This window comes from Echeneis naucrates, chromosome 13 (genome assembly GCF_900963305.1).
Source record: "Echeneis naucrates chromosome 13, fEcheNa1.1, whole genome shotgun sequence".
Lineage (NCBI taxonomy): Eukaryota > Metazoa > Chordata > Actinopteri > Carangiformes > Echeneidae > Echeneis > Echeneis naucrates.
In genome coordinates this window covers 21,526,837-21,545,899 of record NC_042523.1, presented here as the reverse complement: position 1 = coordinate 21,545,899, position 19,063 = coordinate 21,526,837, and the positions used below count along the sequence as shown (strand labels likewise).

At 45.2% G+C, this 19,063-nt stretch overlaps 1 protein-coding gene across 3 annotated transcripts in view; it reads left to right on the top strand.

Moving 5' to 3' along the window:
- The window catches only part of numbl (NUMB like endocytic adaptor protein), a 46,831-nt gene extending 30,121 nt beyond the window's left edge, over window positions 1–16,710 (top strand). The window contains exons 1-9 of one of the 3 annotated variants that reach the window (XM_029517265.1): window positions 1,386–1,442; window positions 2,388–2,538; window positions 4,779–4,853; window positions 6,332–6,406; window positions 8,869–9,009; window positions 9,978–10,185; window positions 10,300–10,569; window positions 12,649–12,828; window positions 12,926–16,710. In XM_029517265.1, coding sequence (XP_029373125.1) covers window positions 1,417–1,442; window positions 2,388–2,538; window positions 4,779–4,853; window positions 6,332–6,406; window positions 8,869–9,009; window positions 9,978–10,185; window positions 10,300–10,569; window positions 12,649–12,828; window positions 12,926–14,079 — 2,280 coding nt within the window. In that variant the 5' untranslated portion in view covers window positions 1,386–1,416 and the 3' untranslated portion in view covers window positions 14,080–16,710. Of the gene's footprint in view, window positions 1–1,385; window positions 1,443–2,387; window positions 2,539–4,778; window positions 4,854–6,331; window positions 6,407–8,868; window positions 9,010–9,977; window positions 10,186–10,299; window positions 10,570–12,642; window positions 12,829–12,925 lie in introns of those variants that run through there. The other 2 variants (XM_029517264.1, XM_029517266.1) reach the window with 2 other exon arrangements.
- The last annotated feature ends 2,353 nt before the right edge of the window (window positions 16,711–19,063 follow it).

The following is a 19,063-nucleotide window of genomic DNA, read 5'->3' as shown; positions in this document are numbered from 1 at the left end:
TTCATTCATTCGTCGCGGGGAGGTTTAATATGATGCATTTCATTTTCTGATTCTGCTTTTGGCTTTGACTTCAGAGAAAGGATATTAATCACTTGTAGTTTTTGGCTCATTGGTCTCTGTCCCAAAACTTTAATCCGCTTACAAATCTTTCAAAACCTTTAGAAACTTCACTACAGGTAAAATGGGAGCTGCTAATGGACCCTGTTAAATTAATGACCTCATTAGACATAACTGTTTAATATATTCCAAAGAAGGGAACATTTCATCGGGAACATAGAGTCGAGGTGAATACTTTTCAGGCTGAAGTCCAAAATTGTGTATGTCGAGATGACGAATATTTTAATGTTTTAAACGTGAATCTGGTGTTGGTGATGAAGCTCTGTCTTTAATGGTTTCCTCTGTAGCTGTGAATGTACACACACATCCTGGATATTCAGCCTGACAGTCGAAGAACACAATAGATTTGTCTTGACACACTGAAACAACCACAGCATTTCAAATCAATGTTATTTCTATCTTACGAAGAAGCGTTCCCTGCTTCAAATCCTCTGGTTCTCTTGATATTTTATCATTCCTCTGTCAGTGCTTCTAAAAATTTCCACCAGCCAATCTAATCTATGAAATGAGGATCAGGATTATTTGCTGGGTTGTGATGCTGCTTTCTGGTTTTCTCACCTTGTTTCTTCACTCCTCGACTTCTTCCAGTTATTTTTTCTCTCTCTTCCCCCTGTGGCCTGGTATCAGATGCCAGTCCTACTTGCTCACTCCTCCTCCTCCTCCTCCTCCTCCTCCTCACCCGCTGTCCCAAACCATTTGAGGGCAGTTACAGAGCATTTTGTACCCCCCCACCCACCCACCCTGTCCCTGTTACTCCCCCTTTACATCCCTTGTGGGGTATTGCGCACAACCCTGCTTTCACCCCTGCGCGCACACACACACACACACATTTACACCTGCCACAGCACTGCTGGTAGCCAGGTGCCAGTGATTTGGCACTCCGCCCAGAAATGACTGGCAAAAGCCTCAACATGTGCAAATCTAGCTTCAGAGGGCTTTTAATATTTGTGTGTGTGTGTGCCTGGTCTTGCCGCACATGCCAGGAATGAGTAAGGCCACTCAAGCTGCTGCACTTGAGCTATCCACGTTGCACGCACATCTGAGCGGGTGTGTAAGACACACAAAAACATTTCATTGCACACACTTCCAGCACACCAGCTTCTGGCACCGATTAACGACAGCATAGTGCCGATTATGAGAAGTGATGAGGCTGTGCGTGTATATTTAGACACTGATCTGTGCGTAAAGAGTGGTTAGAGACGATTTCTTCTCGTCAGGGTTCAGTACCCAGCTTTACATATGGAGGTAACTTGTCTTAAGTGTAATATTTGTGCGCTTTCGCGCCCTGTTAAAGCCAGGATGCAGAATTATGGAGCAACGAGACGGTAAGGGAACAACACCTGTACAGAGATATGGAGCAATAAAAGCAGGGAGGGACCTTTTTACATAAACATTGCTTCTTCTGTTTAATCTTTAACTGTTTGCACTGGTGCAGCATTTAAAGGAATTGTTCCCTGGCTCTGTAGTTTCATTTTAGAAGGTGGATTCTGGAACTGAAGCTTGCCGGTGCTTCTCTCAACAGATCTCAGTGTGGTGAATATAAAGAACAGGGAGAAACGGGAGCAAACAGTCAGATTCAAGGTTTTGATGGCGATGCAGTTAATTCAGTCATGTTAATTAAGGGGGAGGCGCATGAGATGTGTTTTATTGTACTTCACTTCTGTTGTGGGGGGGGGGGGGGGGGCGACTGTGGAGGAATGAAAGCAATAATTATCATTTTTAAGCAGGCCATGTTTTGATGGCGTCATGTTTTATTATGCTGGGAAATTAACATCTCTAAACAGGCCAGCGGGCTGAATGGACTAATTACACAGTGGAGAGAGGACTGGAGGGCTTGTGCACGTGTATATATAGATGTGTGCGCGTGCATTCAGCATTCACTCAGTTTTCCTGATGTTTCTTGGAGCGATGGAGGCATGCTCGGCACTTTCCCTTCCTTATTGTTCACATTCTACCTGTGGGATCTTTTTCAGCCTGAGAGTCTGAATGGAGAATCAATGGAGCGCTGTGGCAGGAAGCGTTTGACACACACATACACACACACAAACCGACCACCTTGTTATAGGGATCATTACGGCATAATGAGCAGGAGAGGATCAATGAAATCAGATTTTCCGAACAAAGCACCCGAGTGGTATTTCTCTAAGTCAGAATCAGCTCCCAGTGGCGGTAGATGAAAGCTGCCTCACTGTCGATCGTGATGAGTCATTTCAGAAAACCGAAGACCTCAAATTAGAGAGCTAAACCGGCATCCTTTTCTGTGTCCGCAGTACCAAGGAGCACGTGACCCCGGAGATGAACAAGCTTCGTCAGAGCCTGAGGAGGAAGAAGCCCACCTACGTGCCAGAGGCCAGCAGACCCCATCAGTGGCAGGCTGACGAGGAGGCTGTACGCAAGGGCAAATGCAACTTCGCTGTTCGGGTGAGTTTAGAAACCCAGAGTGCCCATTTTCATACAAACTCACAACATGGCTCAAAAAAAGAAAAACTCTAAAAGACGTGTGTGTGTGTGTATCATGCCACACATGTATGAGTGTACCCAAAATTGACATGGATCATGTAAATCGTGTAAACGAATGGATTCTGTTTAGCATGTCATGGTGCATTTTATAAATATTTATCATAAACAAACCGTAAGATATTGGAACAGACATCTTCTCTTGCCAGAACAAAGAAGATAAATTAATATTAGTAGGCCTGGCAATCATTCAGTCCTCGTAGGAACAATGTAGCGTTTTAAACTCACACTTTAGGTCTCAGCTGAATGCCGCACATGAAATAAATACAGATGAGGCATTATCAACAGCTCAATTTCCTGATAATAACCAGCTCTTGTCGTGTATGTGTATGTCACTGAGAGCCGAAGCGATTTAATGACGAGCCCGGGAGATGATGGCAGCAGAAGATGGAGGGCAGAGATGGAGGGATGGCAACGAGGTGGAGTTACAGACTACGGAGGCCACAGGAAATGACAGGGAGAGGGATGAGGACTCAGAGGAGGGAGGGTGCCAGAGATATTGTGCAATGGGAGATAAGAAGGCGAAAGATATAGCGCTGAATAAGGAGGAAGGCAGAGACGGACATGAAGATGTGAGTTTATGAAAAAAGCAGAGTGAGTCTCTGAGGCAGCAGGCTAATAGAAAGTGGTCCTGCTGCAGAGCTCACTGTGAGGAGGGCAGTGAAGTGGAGCTCAGAGCTTTACACCAAGAAATTACTCCTTAAAAAACCTCTCAGTGCCTTTATCGTCTTCCCTCTGTGCCTCTTGTTTTTCCTTCAAAATGTATTCATGAGTCTTGAACTATTAATGCCGCTTCACAAGCTGCTGAGCTGCACCAGAAAAAGAGAAAACTCTGATCTGAGCTCAAAAAGAAATCGACCTAGAACGGAAAAAAAGTCGGATACCAAAATTACATAAGTGTCCTGATGACATCATTGATTGTTTTATTTCTTTTTTTTTTCCTTTGTTCTGTTTCGCACCGCCTTCATTTCCTCTGGACAAAGAAAGTATGGATAGGTTTTTGTGTGTATAACAATAAACAGTAAAACATGAAAACAAGGGTTGAAATATTAGCAAAATCTCAGTTTGGTGAAGTGCAAGGTCTAAATTCACGAACTACACATTGTGACTCATGTTGCAATTGCAATGTGTGCTAAAAAAAAACTGCAAAAGTTTTATCATTGTTGGTAAGTTCAGCCTTACTGGAAACCAATAAAAATTATTGAATATATTATATATTGAACTAACACATTTGCATTAATGAAAATCCGCATTGAGAACACCATTGATTTGACTCTTATTACAAAATGTATGTCGTTTTTTTTTTTTTAGTATTTATTGGGGCTTTTATTGGAGACAGTGAGTGGCAGAGAGGATGGCAGAACGCAGGGAGAGAGAATGAGGGGAATGAGACGCAGCATAGGTCCACGTGTCGAAGTCGAGCTGGGACTCTGCGATATGTGACGCGCACACTAACCACGTTTTCCATGTTGTCTTTCTCATCAGCATGAAGGCAGCACGTCGGACCTGATAACTTTTAACAATATTCACTAAATACACACAAACTGTGAAGTGCCTGTCTCTAAAAAAGAGGACTTCATGTTTTGCCCTCGAGCAGTTTTGGCATCACATCATCCCTCACGCTCTGACCAGGTGGCTGTGTGTTAACAGCTAATATGACAGCAAAACGTCCACAGCTCGGGTCGCAGATCATGTAAAACAGACATTTTAATCCATCCACAAAACTCTGAAAGCTCCTTCTCGTCTTTTCATCACTTAGCTCCTGATTCTGCGGAGATGCGGGAGCTTTAATCGAGTCCCTGTGGGCTCTCCGTACACCGCAGAGAGACAACGGGGGGGAGAATATAAATGACTCCAGTCCTCTCTCTGTCCTCATTATTGGCAGCAACCTGATACTGTAAATCAGTATTGCTGCTTATTAGCTTCTCACCTGTCAATTACGCAGCACTCAGAAATACTGAGAGGCCTAATGAGGCTTTGGCTGCTTTCAGGTGATGCAGCCGCCTTTGTTTTGGCAGAGCTTTCCGTTGTGCTTTGTTGACATGGAGGTTAAGTGAGGATTATTTTTGAATCCTAAAAAAAATATATAGAACCTAATAATCTGTCGGGTACATAGGGTTCATATTTCTACTGTTTCTCTGCAGTACCTGGGCTTGGTAGAGGTGGAGGAGTCGAGAGGGATGCATGTATGTGAGGAGGCAGTGAAGAAGCTAAAAGTTGTAAGTATCACACACACGCACGCACACACACACACACGCACGCACGCACGCACGCACACACACACACACGCACACACACTTCCCAGCTTTCCGCAGGTATGCTGTTGGATGATGAGTTTGTTATCTAGAGGCTGTTACTCATCTCCGAGGATCCACAGACTTCACCGGATCTTTTTATAAAGCCAGTTGTGCAATGCACGTGCACCAATGTATTGACCAATGGAACACACACACACACACACACACACACACACACACACGCTCAATACTCTCTGCAGTTGTCTCTTCCATCTTGTTATTTTCTCTTCTCCACCACTTGGGCATTTTTGTGGCTCCATTTCTGTCTGTCTCCTCCTCAGCCATTCTGCGTCTGGACCTGTGAGGCCCAACAGAGCAGAAAATGAGATCCGGGATCACACACACACACACACACACACACACACACACACACACATATAAACACACGCTGGGTTTGTCCCCATGGGATGATGGACTGGGACGTGAAATGTGTGAATGCGGTGATAGAGACGGGCCCATGTCAGCGTCACACACTCAGCAGAGAAGAAAATCTGCAGCTCTGCGCTGCCGTTCTGGATGAAGCTGGGCTCTATCTGGAATATTATGTGAAAACCAGAGTTGTTCATTTCCTGTATCCACTCTATCATTTGATACCATTCACTCTTCGCCAAATTCCCCAAGTAGGGATGTAACGTTATACATCAAGTAAGCGGCGCTTGGTCAGAAAATCTCTGAGAGAAATCCTGTTAAAATGATCTGAAGCACGCAGGAGAAATGTTTTGTGCATTAATTCGTGTCTCTGTTTCCTTTTATTTCTTTTCCCTTTTTGATTCTCACAGCAGGATCGTCTCTGCTTCTTTCAGTCTTCCACCTTCATGAGCATCTCTCCTCAGCGGCGGCCTCTCCGCTCCACTGAAAACTTTCTGAAGTTTTAATTTTTCCCTTTCATTCCCCGACTCCACCTTCTCATTTAGCTTTCTTCCTCTCTCCAGCCTTTTCCTTGTGTTACTTGCAGTTTCTTCCCCTCTGTTCTGGCCCCCCTCTCTCTTCCCTGCAATGGGATTATGCAAAAATGGGGGCTTCTTATCACAGCACTGTAGGTTTCAAAGCCATTTCCTGCAGTGCTCACTGTCTCATTCACACACGCACACTCACTCATATGCAGACTCATCTACACACACTTCCACACTCACATGGAGTTGTTACTTTTTCAGCCCTGTATTTTTAGCATGGCCCATGCTGAGCGTGTTATTAGCTCTGTCTGGTGCCCTCCTCTGGAGAAACGAGCCTCGTTGCCAGCTGGCACACTTCTTTCCTCGGCCTGTCTCTCTGCCGCTGAGGGGATGATGCGATTCTTTACGTTAAAAGCTTGTTGGTTGCTCAGGAAGCTCTCTGCAACAGCTCTGCAACTTGGTCTTAGAAATGATTTACCTAATTACCTAATTTTTGTGTCTTTGCAGAGCGGCAAAAAGACAGTGAAGGCGGTGCTGTGGGTTTCAGCTGATGGACTCAGGGTGGTGGACGACAAAACTAAGGTGAGTAAACCCTTTTTTTTTTTTTTTTTTGCATGTGTCACCTCCGTGTCCTCGCTTTGTCCTCCCTCCGGTCTTTCCTATCCGTCCACCTCACCATTCAATCGGCAACAAGGACGAGGAGGACAGTCTTTCAGTTTTGCACAGCACATAGGTATCTCTGTCTTCAGCCTCAACCTTGTAAGAGAAATTCTAAAAAGTTAGTTCATCTCTTTAACACATATCCGTCTTTGCAACATTTTTTTATCCTCCACCACCAGCAAAGGTCTCCTTCGCTCCATTTTCAGCCTGACAGCAGAAAAAGCTGCCGCGCATCTGCTGACCCTCCCTCACTGGTTTGAGCCTCTGTGCGTAGTCTCAGGCTGACATATGTGACTCATGGTTGCTTGCTGAAGGTGCTCAGTGGGGGGAGGGAAGATCGAGTAAACACAGACACACACACATGCACTTGAAGAGTGTCTGGCGGCGACAGAGAACTCCTACAGAGCAAGTGTAGCTCGCTGTGGCTCTATTGAAAGCAGAGCAGAATAAAGAGCAGCATAGAAGGGGGGGGGCTCTCCTCACTCATTCCTTTTTTTTTTTAGGGGCCACACAGATTTAAATCATGAGGAGGAACCGGTGGTCTCAGAGCAGAGAGACAAAAAGGGGAAGTCAGAAAGGATTGAGAGGCTGTTGGAAGTTGTTGTTTTCAGAGTTTTCATGGGGCTTGATGAAATTGAAAACACAAACGTAATAAGCCGATGTAAAATACAAAGTTTTCTTACTGTCGCCGTGATAGTCAGAGAGCATGAAGTAGTGTTTAAGTGAGAGTTACATGAATTTCCAACCAACTTATCTGAAAAGCAGGGTGGGTTAAAAGTGTCATCATTCATTTATGAATTCACATATTGTTGGATGAAAAATGAATGAAAGGATTGCGTGCTATGTGAAAGAGGTCACTTGTGATGCTCCCACAGAGAATTGTCAGTCAACTCCGCAGCACGGTGTACTGTGGCCCAGAGAGCTCAATTCATCGCAAAAAATATTCCTCAGTTCGACAACTTGTGTTTCCGGGGATTTAAAAAAGTCACAAATGTCCGGGATCAACCAGCTCGACAAGCTTTTAACTTCAAAAGTCACTAATCATGAAACAACCTGTGCGCTCCGGCCATGTCCGTCACTTTTTGTGTCCCCTGGAAACACTGCTGTCTCTCACCGTTCATCTTGCCGCTCTCATTTGTGTTGTTTATAGATCTACTCAGGCAAAGTTAGCAGTCAGGCTGGTGAGCCAGATAGAGACAGACATTCTTTCTGCAGAGTTGTTTGAGATGAAAAGCCGAGCTGACGACCTGAACTCTGCACGAATGCTAATGCTGCTAAGATGTTAGCGTCCAGCCTCCATCTGTGAACCAGCTAGCAGCCTCGTTTTCACCGACACACATCAATGTTCAGTGTACAGTATGTGGGTTTGTGTGAGTGTGCATCCGAGACACATGACCTTCAGAGAGAAACTGTGAAGAGAGGCTTCTCTGTATAGATGCATCATCATGAGTCATATGCTCCGCCGTCTAATTCTTCCTGTCAGTGATGTAAGAGCATGATCCAAGTCACTATTGCCCACACACACACCCACACACACACACACACACACACATGCTTGCATGAGCCTAAATATCTCTAGAAAATACACTAATACATACAGCATAAAGGATTTCTAGTAACACAGAGACGTTTACTGTACTCGAGGAAGTGCGCACGAACACACACGCACACACACACTGCTCCCTGCTCGGCCTTTCACCTCGGTACCAGCATCCCCCTCCAATCTCTAATTGGCCTCCAATGAATGGACTGTTATTCTGCAGCCTCTTCCTCTTCACATCCCTCCTTCTCTTTCTCCTCCTTTCCCGTTCCTCGTCCTCCCCCTTCCTTTCTTCGCGCCCTCCCCTCTCTTTGTTTTTCCGCCGACACTGGAGGGGAGGAAGGAAGTGCATGGATGAGTGTGTGAGCCCTCTTTCTCTCCCCACTCTCTCAGAGCTTACTTTCCTTCTCTTTTTGTTGTTGGTGAGTCCAAGAGGTGAGCTGGGGGGCCCCCTTAATGTACGAAGAGAAAGAGAAGGGCCCCTCTTAGTTTCCTCTATAGTGTCTATAGACACTGAGACAACATGAATAAGGCCTTTTTATAGAGTAGTGGAAACATCCCAGAGGTGAAAAGAGGCTTCAGTGTCATTAGTCTGCAGTCACTTTCCTCTAATGTCATTGCTGGATGTGTAAATAGATTGGAGTGACGCTGAAAGCAGAGTGTCAAGTGTGGGATCCGTCTACAAGCTTTAGGTCCTGTCCGTATCGGCCAAAGCTGCGTTCGTCCAACTCACACCAAATGTCCCGCAGTGTGAAATCCACAGAAGAAAAAAAAACGTGTGAAGAAACGTGCGGATTCATTAGTTCAATCCGAATATGTTTCTTTCCCTCCGTGTCTCTCTCAGGACCTCATCGTGGACCAGACTATAGAGAAGGTTTCATTCTGCGCTCCTGACCGGAACTATGATAAGGCCTTCTCCTACATCTGCCGAGACGGGACCACCAGACGGTGGATGTGCCACTGCTTCATGGCTCTCAAAGACTCGGTGAGAAGACAGTTAACTTGGATTCACCCTGCAGGAGCAGTCGGAACATCGTGTCTTGGCTGGCCTCTGTTCCCGGAGCTCTTTTAGCACAATATAACCTTTTATGACTTATTTCCCTTCCAACATCTTGATGACATCGAAAAACTCAACATCAAGTAATTTAGTAGTTTCAAAACTACCATGACAAATGACTGTGGATTGTGAAAGAGGTTTTGTTAATCTTGGAACAGAACCTGGAAATTATGGCTCTCTGTAAGAACTTTTTAAGCTTTTTTTTGTTGTTGTTGTTCCTTCATATATTCAAATCGGTACTTTTGTCATTTTGTGTGTGAACTTTTGAAAATCTTGATATTTTTGCCATATAAAGACTGGAAAATTGGGGGTTTCTATTCAATAGAAACTAAAATCAATCCAATTCATATTTCCATTCTTCCAGTTTCTTAAATGTTAAATTTGAACTTTTTAACTTCCTTGAACAAGAAATAATCATTAATATATTAAATATTTTCTAATCAACAAACATCAATAAAAATAAATCTAATCAGTAGAATCAGTCATTCTTAAAATGTTGGATCCACAGCAACCTGAAGTCAAATCAGCAAAAAAAAAAAACAAAACCGTCTCACCTGTGGCTGTCTATGCTATCTGTGCAGAGAGAAATAAAGACAGGAAGGGAATTGAGGGAAAAGTAGGAATCCATTGCAGAAATCCATTCGGACATGATTCCATTCAGAGCTCAGCAGGCCTTTCGGTGGTCTGACAACAGCACAGATTTGAGGTTGATAATTGGACCTTCGATCAATCTTCACCTCCTCAGTATGTTGATGCCAGATCTTGATTTTTCTCAGTTGAATAAAAATCGTAGTTACATTTTACCAACGAGCACAAAGGCTAACTCCAGACGCTGTGAAAGGGATGAAAGGATGAATTTTGGCTCTAACTGTGAGGGTTTCTATTTGCCCCGACAGGGAGAGAGACTGAGCCACGCAGTTGGCTGTGCCTTCGCTGCCTGTCTGGAGAGGAAGCAGCGCCGGGAGAAGGAGTGCGGCGTGACGGCGTCCTTTGATGCCAGTCGCACCTCATTTGTTCGTGAGGGCTCTTTCCGCATCAACTCCTCCTGCAGCCAGCAGGGCGGCAGCAGCGAGCGTGATGAAAAACTGCAGGACAAGAAGAAAGGTAGGAGGATGTTTCAGTGTGAGAAGCCACATTTCAAATTCAGCACTCGTGATGCTGAATAACATCTATCTAAGTAATGAGTCATGAACTTTATTGATCAACTTCCTCCTCCAGACCAGCCCTCTGCCATTCCAGCTCTCCCACCTGGCACCGCCTCCCCACCCGAGGGTGCGGCGTCCCCCATGGACCGGCCAGAACCAGGTGGACCTCACGCCATCCCACGCCGCCACGCGCCCATTGAGCAGCTGGTGCGTCAGGGCTCGTTCCGGGGATTCCCGGCACTCAGCCAGAAGAACTCCCCCTTCAAGAGGCAGCTGTCGCTCCGCCTCAACGACCTGCCATCCACGCTGCAACGCAAGACTGACTTCCAGGCCAAGAACCCTGGTGAGTTCAGAGGCTCTTAGGTGGACTCACTAAGGGGCTTACGTCTGCTGCTTTTTGGCCTTTATCTGCCGTCTACTGGGGCGAGAAGGTCCGACCTGTCGGTGACCCATCTGCCAATTAGGATGAGGCTGTCCAAATGACAGTATGGGAAAGAGACAGGGTCAGAGGAAGGGTTGTGTTTTTCATATTTTAAGTTTATTTTGCAGTGATACTTTCTTGAAAAGCACTGGAGAGTTTTCAACCTTAAAAAAAACCAAAAACCTTTGGCTAAAATACCAACATTACCAATTACATTTCCAATGTAGGTTTTGATGGCTGTATTAAAATCATTATCCCGTAGGTGGCTGTCTCACAGCTCTATACGGGGACTGTGCGTTTCACTTGTTGCCATTATGCCATTTTTTTCATTGTCACTCGGATTCAGCAATCTAGTCACAAACGCACGCTTCAGCCCATCGATCTTTACTTAAATCCCGACACGTTGTCTGAGATAGAGAGCGTTTATCTGAAGGGCTGTTTTTATTGCTGTTAGCAGCAGCACTGATGACTGCTGCCGCCGTGAGACTCTGGGAGCTCTTGACTTGCTACTGAGTTTCATAATGAATAATAATTAATAATAACTGGCTAACTCCTCGCAGGTCGATGTTTGTACGCTTAGGTACACACGTGAACACACACGTATAGACACACCCACTCGGCGTGGTGCCACAGGATCAGAGCTCTCAGTAGTGAGGCTGATTATAGTCATTAGAGGAGATGAGAGAGCTGACAGGGGGAGACTCCTCTGACTGGAATACTAAACCACAACATTCAGCTCCAACTCTCCCTCCCATTCTCATATTCTCTGCTCTTATTTCCGTCTGGTGTATCCAGCCGGGCTGAATTTGATGCAGCCTGAATCCACCAAGCACAGCACTCTCTGTCTCTTTCCATTTCCCTCACACACACAGATGCTATGCCCAGCAGTAGCCAATTCCAGTGCCTCCCTGCTCCCTTGTGACCCCCGGAACAATTGTTGTATTGATCTGTGCGGTCAATCAGCTGTCCCGGTTAGCCTTCAGCAAGCATTCAACCTGCCGCTGCACTGAGGGAAACACACACGCACGCGCACACGCACACACTCGCAGTGCTTCTGAACTCTGGGGAACATCAGCAGGAATGGGGAAAGAGCGGGATCACAGGGTCAGTCTTAGCAGAACAAAGCACAGAGCCATCTTTAATGAAAGGCCTTACACATGCCTGCAGCGCCCTCTGTACCTAATCCAATATAATTCAAGGCCTGTGGCGATGAGGGAGATTTACATATAATCAGAGAATGGCACTGCTGTTGGGTTTGGGGTTTTACCCACAATGGGCCCATGTACAGTACATCCCACTACCCTCTCATTTATTCCTCTGGGTATGCCTGTTGTAAAAGTGACACACATTAAAGACTTCTTTGTCAAGTGTTTTGGGCGACTGTTGATGCAAAGTACAGACACAGCAGAGACATGAAGGATGAGCTACTGCAGGAAAGACAGAGACAGGAGGGCAGGCAACACAAATTGTCTATCTCTGAAGCTTTGATTATGAAGGAGGGACTGAGGGAGAAAAGGAACAGAGAATTAGATATTATATCTATTTATATCTGCGGTGGGTGCAGGAGAGTTTTAAAGCTGTAGTTCAGAGTCAGACAGTAACGTCATGCTGCATAATCCTGCTCTGGTAGGATCAGGTGCATTTTAAAAACATGGATCAGCTGAGCCAAATTCACCTCTGTCTGTCATTGCAGTGAATGAAACGTATGAGCTGAACTAGGGGTAGATCTTAAAACTCAGCCTGAGCTGGAAACATCTTGGACTTTAGACATTTTTGAAGAGCCTGATAAACACAAAAGCGTGTTTGCCATCAGGAGTCCATCATTATCGACCAGCTTCAGCAGTCTTCACGTGCTTCGGTTTCTGCGCTTTCGATGCTAACAAATGAAAAAATATTTTTTCCTCCCATCTCTCTTTGTCCTCCTCCTCCTCTTTCCTTTGTATTTCACTCCCTCCCCACCTCCTCGCCTCCCTCTGCGCCTCTCTTTCTTGCCAGTACCAGAGATTGATATGGGGTTGCCTGGTGAGGGAGACAGTAGTATTAATGCCCTGTGTAGCCAGATCAACACCTCTTTTACTAAGCCATCGGACGAGCTCTTCTCCAGCCCTTCCATGTCTGCAAATGGCCCTCCAACCTGCACTGTGCCCCCAGTTCTCCCCCCACCACCTGCACCGATGCAGGGTAAGAACGACTCCATCAGATCAATAATAATAGTGAGTAATATTTTAGTGCAGAGGAAATGATTACACTTTCTAAATCTTTTCTTTTATCCCTCTAGCCACTTCCTCCTGGGTGCAGCCAGAGCCTCCTCTCCACTCTCCTCCTCCAGTTTCCGTGGCGATGCAGATCCAGAGCGGACACAAGCGCACCCCATCTGAGGCCGAAAGATGGCTGGAGGAGGTCTCCAAGGCCGTCAAGGCTCAGCAGACGCCTCCCCCGGGCCCCACGATCCCCACTATCCCCGGGCCACCCACAGTTTCATGCCAACAGATGTCTAGTCAGGCAGCCATTTCAGGTGCCCCGATGACCACCGTCCCCATGTCCCTCGGCGCCATCTCCAAACCCCTCATCTCAGGCCCTGCTGCTCTCTCCAGTCAGGCCCCAATGCCTGTTCCTCCCATGTCAATATCATCAGTTCCTTTAATACCAGGCCCCCCAGTGTCAGGACCCCCTATGTCTCTTCCTTCCATGTCCATCCCCACAATGTCTGGTCCGAGCATGACTGGCGCCTCCATGATGCAGCCCTCTCTTCCTGGACCCCCAGGCTCCCTTCCAAGCTCCATGCAACCCTTCCCCTTGGCTTTCGATACGACCCCTGCCCCTGTAGGAATGTTTGGAAGTCAGCCTGTCCAGCCGGGATTCGTGCCCATGCAGACCTACATGCCTGGCCTGGCCAGCAGTATGACCTACCCCAACGCTAGCGTGCCTGTGGTAGGCATCACGCCGTCGCAAATGGTGGCCAACGTCTTCTGCACCGCCACAGGCTCGTCGGGTGCAGGTGGAGCCATGGGCTCGGCCGGAGTAGGACCTAAAGTGGGGCCGCTGGGAACAGTAGGCCCTCACCATCCTTATCCAGGAGCACCTAGTGCAGTTGGGCCCACAGGAGGCTTTTCTACACCACCCTTCTCTTCCACTCCGCCATTGTCAACAGCACTTAATGGCCTCCCACCCCACAGCGGCGCCATGATGGCCCTCCAGAATGGCACCACCAACAGCGGCGGGAATGGTGGCAGCGGTAGCAGCTGGCCCCCAGAGGGCAGCCAACTCACAGCTTCGGTGGCCAGTGATTCTCAAGACGACGACCGTTTTGAGGCCCAGTGGGCGGCGCTGGAGAACAAACCAGCTCCTCAGCAAGCAGGGAACAAGGCGCCGGCTGCAGCAGCCAACCCATTCTCCAACAATTTGCAAAAGACTTTTGAAATTGAGCTCTAAGACAGACTCAGCGTTCCAAAGCTGTAGAGCTAGCCCTGGAGTCGAATCCTGAGAAAGCTGGGCACTAAATCCAGCATCCTCCTCTGAGGATGGGATGCAGTTCCTTACAATTAGCCTAGCGTCTGGCCTGTGGCAGCCTAGCAACAAGTTCGAAGCTCTCATAGGCGTCAGCGCTATAATGATCTTGATTGCTTTCTTTGCACTCCCATGAGAGCTTGGTACGACACTGGCAAATTGCTGGGCTGCCATCGGAAGATCCGTTCTCTAGTTCACCAGACTGGATGGACTTAAGTCCTTCTCCTCCACCCGCTAACCACCTCTCCTCCTGCTTTTCACGTTTCCACTCTGGCTTTACTTTACCTGCTGCAAGTCCCTGGATGTGCTGTATGTGCCCTCTTTGAGATCACTCTTGGGGGGCACAGATCAGTGGTTTCTTTCTTTGGAGGGGACTCTACTCAGATGCATTCCAATCCCATGAGATCTTCTCAGCAGTGGCTGTGTCTGGTGGGGATTTTGGTGGAGGAATTAGCGGATACCGAGCCACCAAAACATACGCAGAGAAGGAGAGGACTGATGCTGATTTTAGCCAAGCACAGCAGAGATCTGGACACCTGAAGGGGACTAGCTAGTGACGTAAGACCTGGCCCTACCATCCCAAAAGGACTCACTGACCAATAGTAGAGATTTATGGCCAAAACTATTTTATTTATTGTATTTTTATTTTTTGTTTTAACAAGTTATATATATACTTAAAAATCCAAATTTTAAAGCAGTGTTTGAGGAGCGTGTTTTTGTTTTTTTGTTTTATTCTCCATATTTATTTTTGTTGAAACTCAAAGAGGAAGGAAACTACAGGTATCGTGTATGATTGGGCAGCAGTAGATGGAAAGCATTGTGGGGAAACTGAATCATGTCACAGGAACCAGATAGCCAGGGCTGACAGTACAGCAGTGTGTAGTGTGACATGTGAAAAAGTGTACATAACGGCATGTTTCTTCCACCCGTTATCCCGTTATGCTGCCGAGGCCTCCTCAGTCAGTGTGGCTTCACTTCGGCTCTGTAGCCCTTTCCTGTTGCTAAGCCTTCCTGTAACGGCACCGGGACATGAAAACTCACTTCAGGATATCCAGCACACAGACACTCCGGACAACGCAGCACCGCAGTCCTTTGGACTCCATCGATCTCCAGACAAACCCAAGGAACTTAAACAACTCAGTGGAAATAATAATATATATATATAGAGATAAATATATGAAAGACACTCCACAACACTGTGCGACTGGTTGAAAAAAATGATGCACTACATTCCAACATTCATAAAGGTGTGTTAAACAAATACAGGGTATAGACTCATTACTTACAGTTTGACTGTGCACTGCGCTCATAACGCATGTTGGGATCAATGATTAGCAGTGAAAAGGGAAGAGGAACACAAAACAGACATCAGCTGAGGTGTGGAAAATAAAAGACATAATAACAAGACTTGACTGATAGATTAACAGGAGGAGAAACTATAGAAGAGTAGAACAATAGATTGCGAGGAGGGGGTGGAAGGAAAACTAGCATGTGAGAGACTGAAGGCGAGAATGGAGCTATACCTTTTTTGAAAATGAGATGGAGGATGTCTGGAGGAAAGAGAACGAGCTCAGACGTGGTGAAAAGTGAGCGACGGATTGTGTGAAAAAATTAAGAACAAAGACACATTCATGGAGCAGCCCACAAACGGAGCACTGTCTGCCATTTTCATGTCTTTTTTTTTTCCCTTTTGCCTCGAGGCCAAGCCACTTCAAACTTCAGCATCGTGTTCCTCAACTCTTCAGACCTCACAAACAACACCTTTGATTATATCTAAAAACATGTTGCTTTTTTTAAAAATATATATATATATATATGTAATTGCAGTCTCCTAAACAAGATTCTTCTCTAAGTATGTACAACCTCTTGTGTAGTTAAAATTTTGGCAGCAAAGCTTTCCGTGTCTTAACTTGCAGTTTCCGGCGAGATCCACTAAAGTACAGGTCAGGTCAAGAAGACACGACATTATAAAGTAGAAATGTTCTTTATCAAAGGGCTTTTCCACAGATTGTTCTGTATGCTGTAAGGTTCCTGTCACGTTTCCTGGGAATTGAATTGTATGGATATGGACTGCCGCTGATTAGATTTGCTGCTCATTAACGCCCCTCAGTTTAATTAGCTTATAGGGCGTCTTCCTGTGGCGGCGGCAGCTAAGTCTCTGCGCCACCGGCTTCATTCCTCTCATCTCTGGTTCCTCCCAGGGTTGCTGCCAGGCAAATCGATATTTTCTTCCCTTCCAAATGAATCCAAATGTCTCTCTCTACAAGACAGGACTGATTCACCCATGAAATCAAAGCTTTTTATTTCACTGAAAATATATTTTAGCCTTCCCTTCATGTTTGCACGCCCCTCCAAATTCTAAATGTAGGTTAATTGTTTTCCGCATTCAAGCAAACTAAATGACCTCATAAACTTGATTGTAAAACCATAGTTTAGTGATGGTAACAAAGCAAACCAGTTTATTTTTAATCTTTATTTACAGAATTTTTGTATTTAAACCTACATATTTGTATTGTAATTACATTGTACAAAAGATAAATAAAGTAATATAATATTACACCTGCTCCTGTTTTGTAGCTGATGACTTTTTGGCATGATGACAACTTCAGTGCTTCTTCTTTCTGACTTGTCTTTTCCATCCTTTTCTTTCTCTCTATGTTTCTTTTATGAACTTCACATTTCCTTTCTGGAATGTATGTTTTCCATCACTTTTTTTTTTTTTTTTTAATGTTTTTAATGAGTGAGTGAATTTTTTGCAAAAATGAAAATGTGAAGCCTTTTGAATGAATTCCAAATGCAGTAGAAGTGGCCTTTTTGAATATAAATTCATTTAAAGTAATATTTTAACATCATGTCGGTCAAATGTTGTTGTTGTTAGCTTAGCGTAGCGTAACATGTGGTGGCCCTGAACAGACAAAACACCAAACAAATTTATTTTGCCCTAATCAGTTTGGCAGCGTGTGCAGCAAATATACTGACAACACAACAGGAGTGTTTGTGGGCGACACAAAAGCGTGATGGCACCATCTGATATGAACTCATTGGTGCTGCTGTTGAAATTAAAAGCGTTGAGCAGCGCATGGACTTCAATAATACGCTCATGAATGCAAATACAGAAAGAAAGCTGGAAAAATAATGTTGGTTTCGATGAGGAGAAATCACTGTACATGACAGAGAGAAAGTTTAGCAGCTTCACTTCTACAAATGTGTAGAGCCATAAATTAAAAGTTCATGAAAATTTTTTATAGATGGTTCGTTTTTAAGGAATGGACAGTTTCGGCTGCAGTAGATTGCAGCCATGAAGCTCATCACCTTGTTACCCCCGCCCCCCTTTTTTTCCCCCCCTGCCCCTCCTCTTTTCTCTCAGAGTGTCACCCACCCACGATGCTCCAGGATGTACTGCTGAAGAACCAGCCCCTGTCCTCCAATCAGCGAGGCTGAGTGATGCTGCTGCATCTCAGGTCACTAATGGAACCAGACAAGGCTTCTTTTCTTCTTAAGGGCCATGAGAAATGGGGCAAAAGTACACACACACACACACACACACAAACACACACACACACACACACTAAGCTCTTGAGTGGTGGTAACAATAACTCTTGCCCAGCCATTGTGCTGTGATCTGAGGTCAGAGTCATGAGTGTGTGTCACCGAGGAGTCAAGGACGGTAAGATCAGCAGCGCTCTCTGACTCCAGTGGACGGACATCTGCTTCCCAGCGATGCTCCATCATTGTTTAGGCTCTGCTCCGCTCCATTACTGTAATTTATTCATCGTGCTACATGAAAGTTAAATCAAAGTCAGTGTTAATGAGGCAAAAATCAGATCATATCATGTTGTGTACAGTGGCGTCTTTGATCGGGCTGTCTTTGATGCATTTTAATTACACCCCCCCGGTTCATTTGGTGCGATTGTTGGATGAAAATTATGATCTACAGACAGTTCTCACATCTATAGTTTGCACCCTCACAGCAGATACCTTCACACAGAATAGAAAATTGTACAGGCAAATATTTGTGGCTGATTCAGCAATGCAAAGAGTTTGTCGTCATCTGTGATCAAACGGGTTTTAAAGCGCTCAGAAAGGCTCTCCACCAGGCTCATTTTGTAAATTACAAAAAAAATAACGCAAGTTAATGAAAGCATCTGGCTCCATTTCCCACACCATAAATGTTTTCGAGGTTTCAATCTCCTTTTTTTGTGAAAAGAAACAATAGTACTTTGATATTTACAGTAAATTCAGTTAATATAATTTCTCTTTTTAAATTTTAGCACAAGATGTTTGTTTGCCATTCATTTTCTGTTGGAAACAGAAAAAAGGTGAACAATGAAATTGGCTGCAGAGGATGTTTTGCCCGCTTACTGGTTTATTTATTACATATTTAAAAATTCACTCTCATCTCCAGTTGGTTAAGCTTCTTCCAAATGAATCAGTGTAAAGGTAACTAACTTTGCCTTTACCACCTCCCTGTTCAGTTCAGCTCTGTACAATCGTGCTGCCTCCACCGTCCTGTGAAGTAAAGTTAGTAACAAAGAGCCTACATAGGAGATGGGGATGCTCGGTTGCCGTGGCAACGCTGCAAAACAAATTTATATTGTCTGGAAAAGTGCAGTTGTCTGCAAAAATTGACTCCTTAGTGTATAAATTATAGTGGCGGAAAAATAATGATAGTAGCTGAAAATACAATATCATCCAAGTGGCGTTGTCAAAGTGGTCATGGCAAAGTGTGTGTGTGTGTGTGTGTGTGTGTGGTCACTCTTTATTTTTGTTTTAAGGGCTCATCTTTTTTGCTAACACAGTATCTAGGGCTTAAATTTCAAATGAGCGTGCGTGTCTGGGTGTGTTCACTCACATTAATTCAGGCCAATGATATGTGAGCGTGTGTGCGTTTCTTGTGCGGTGAGACTTT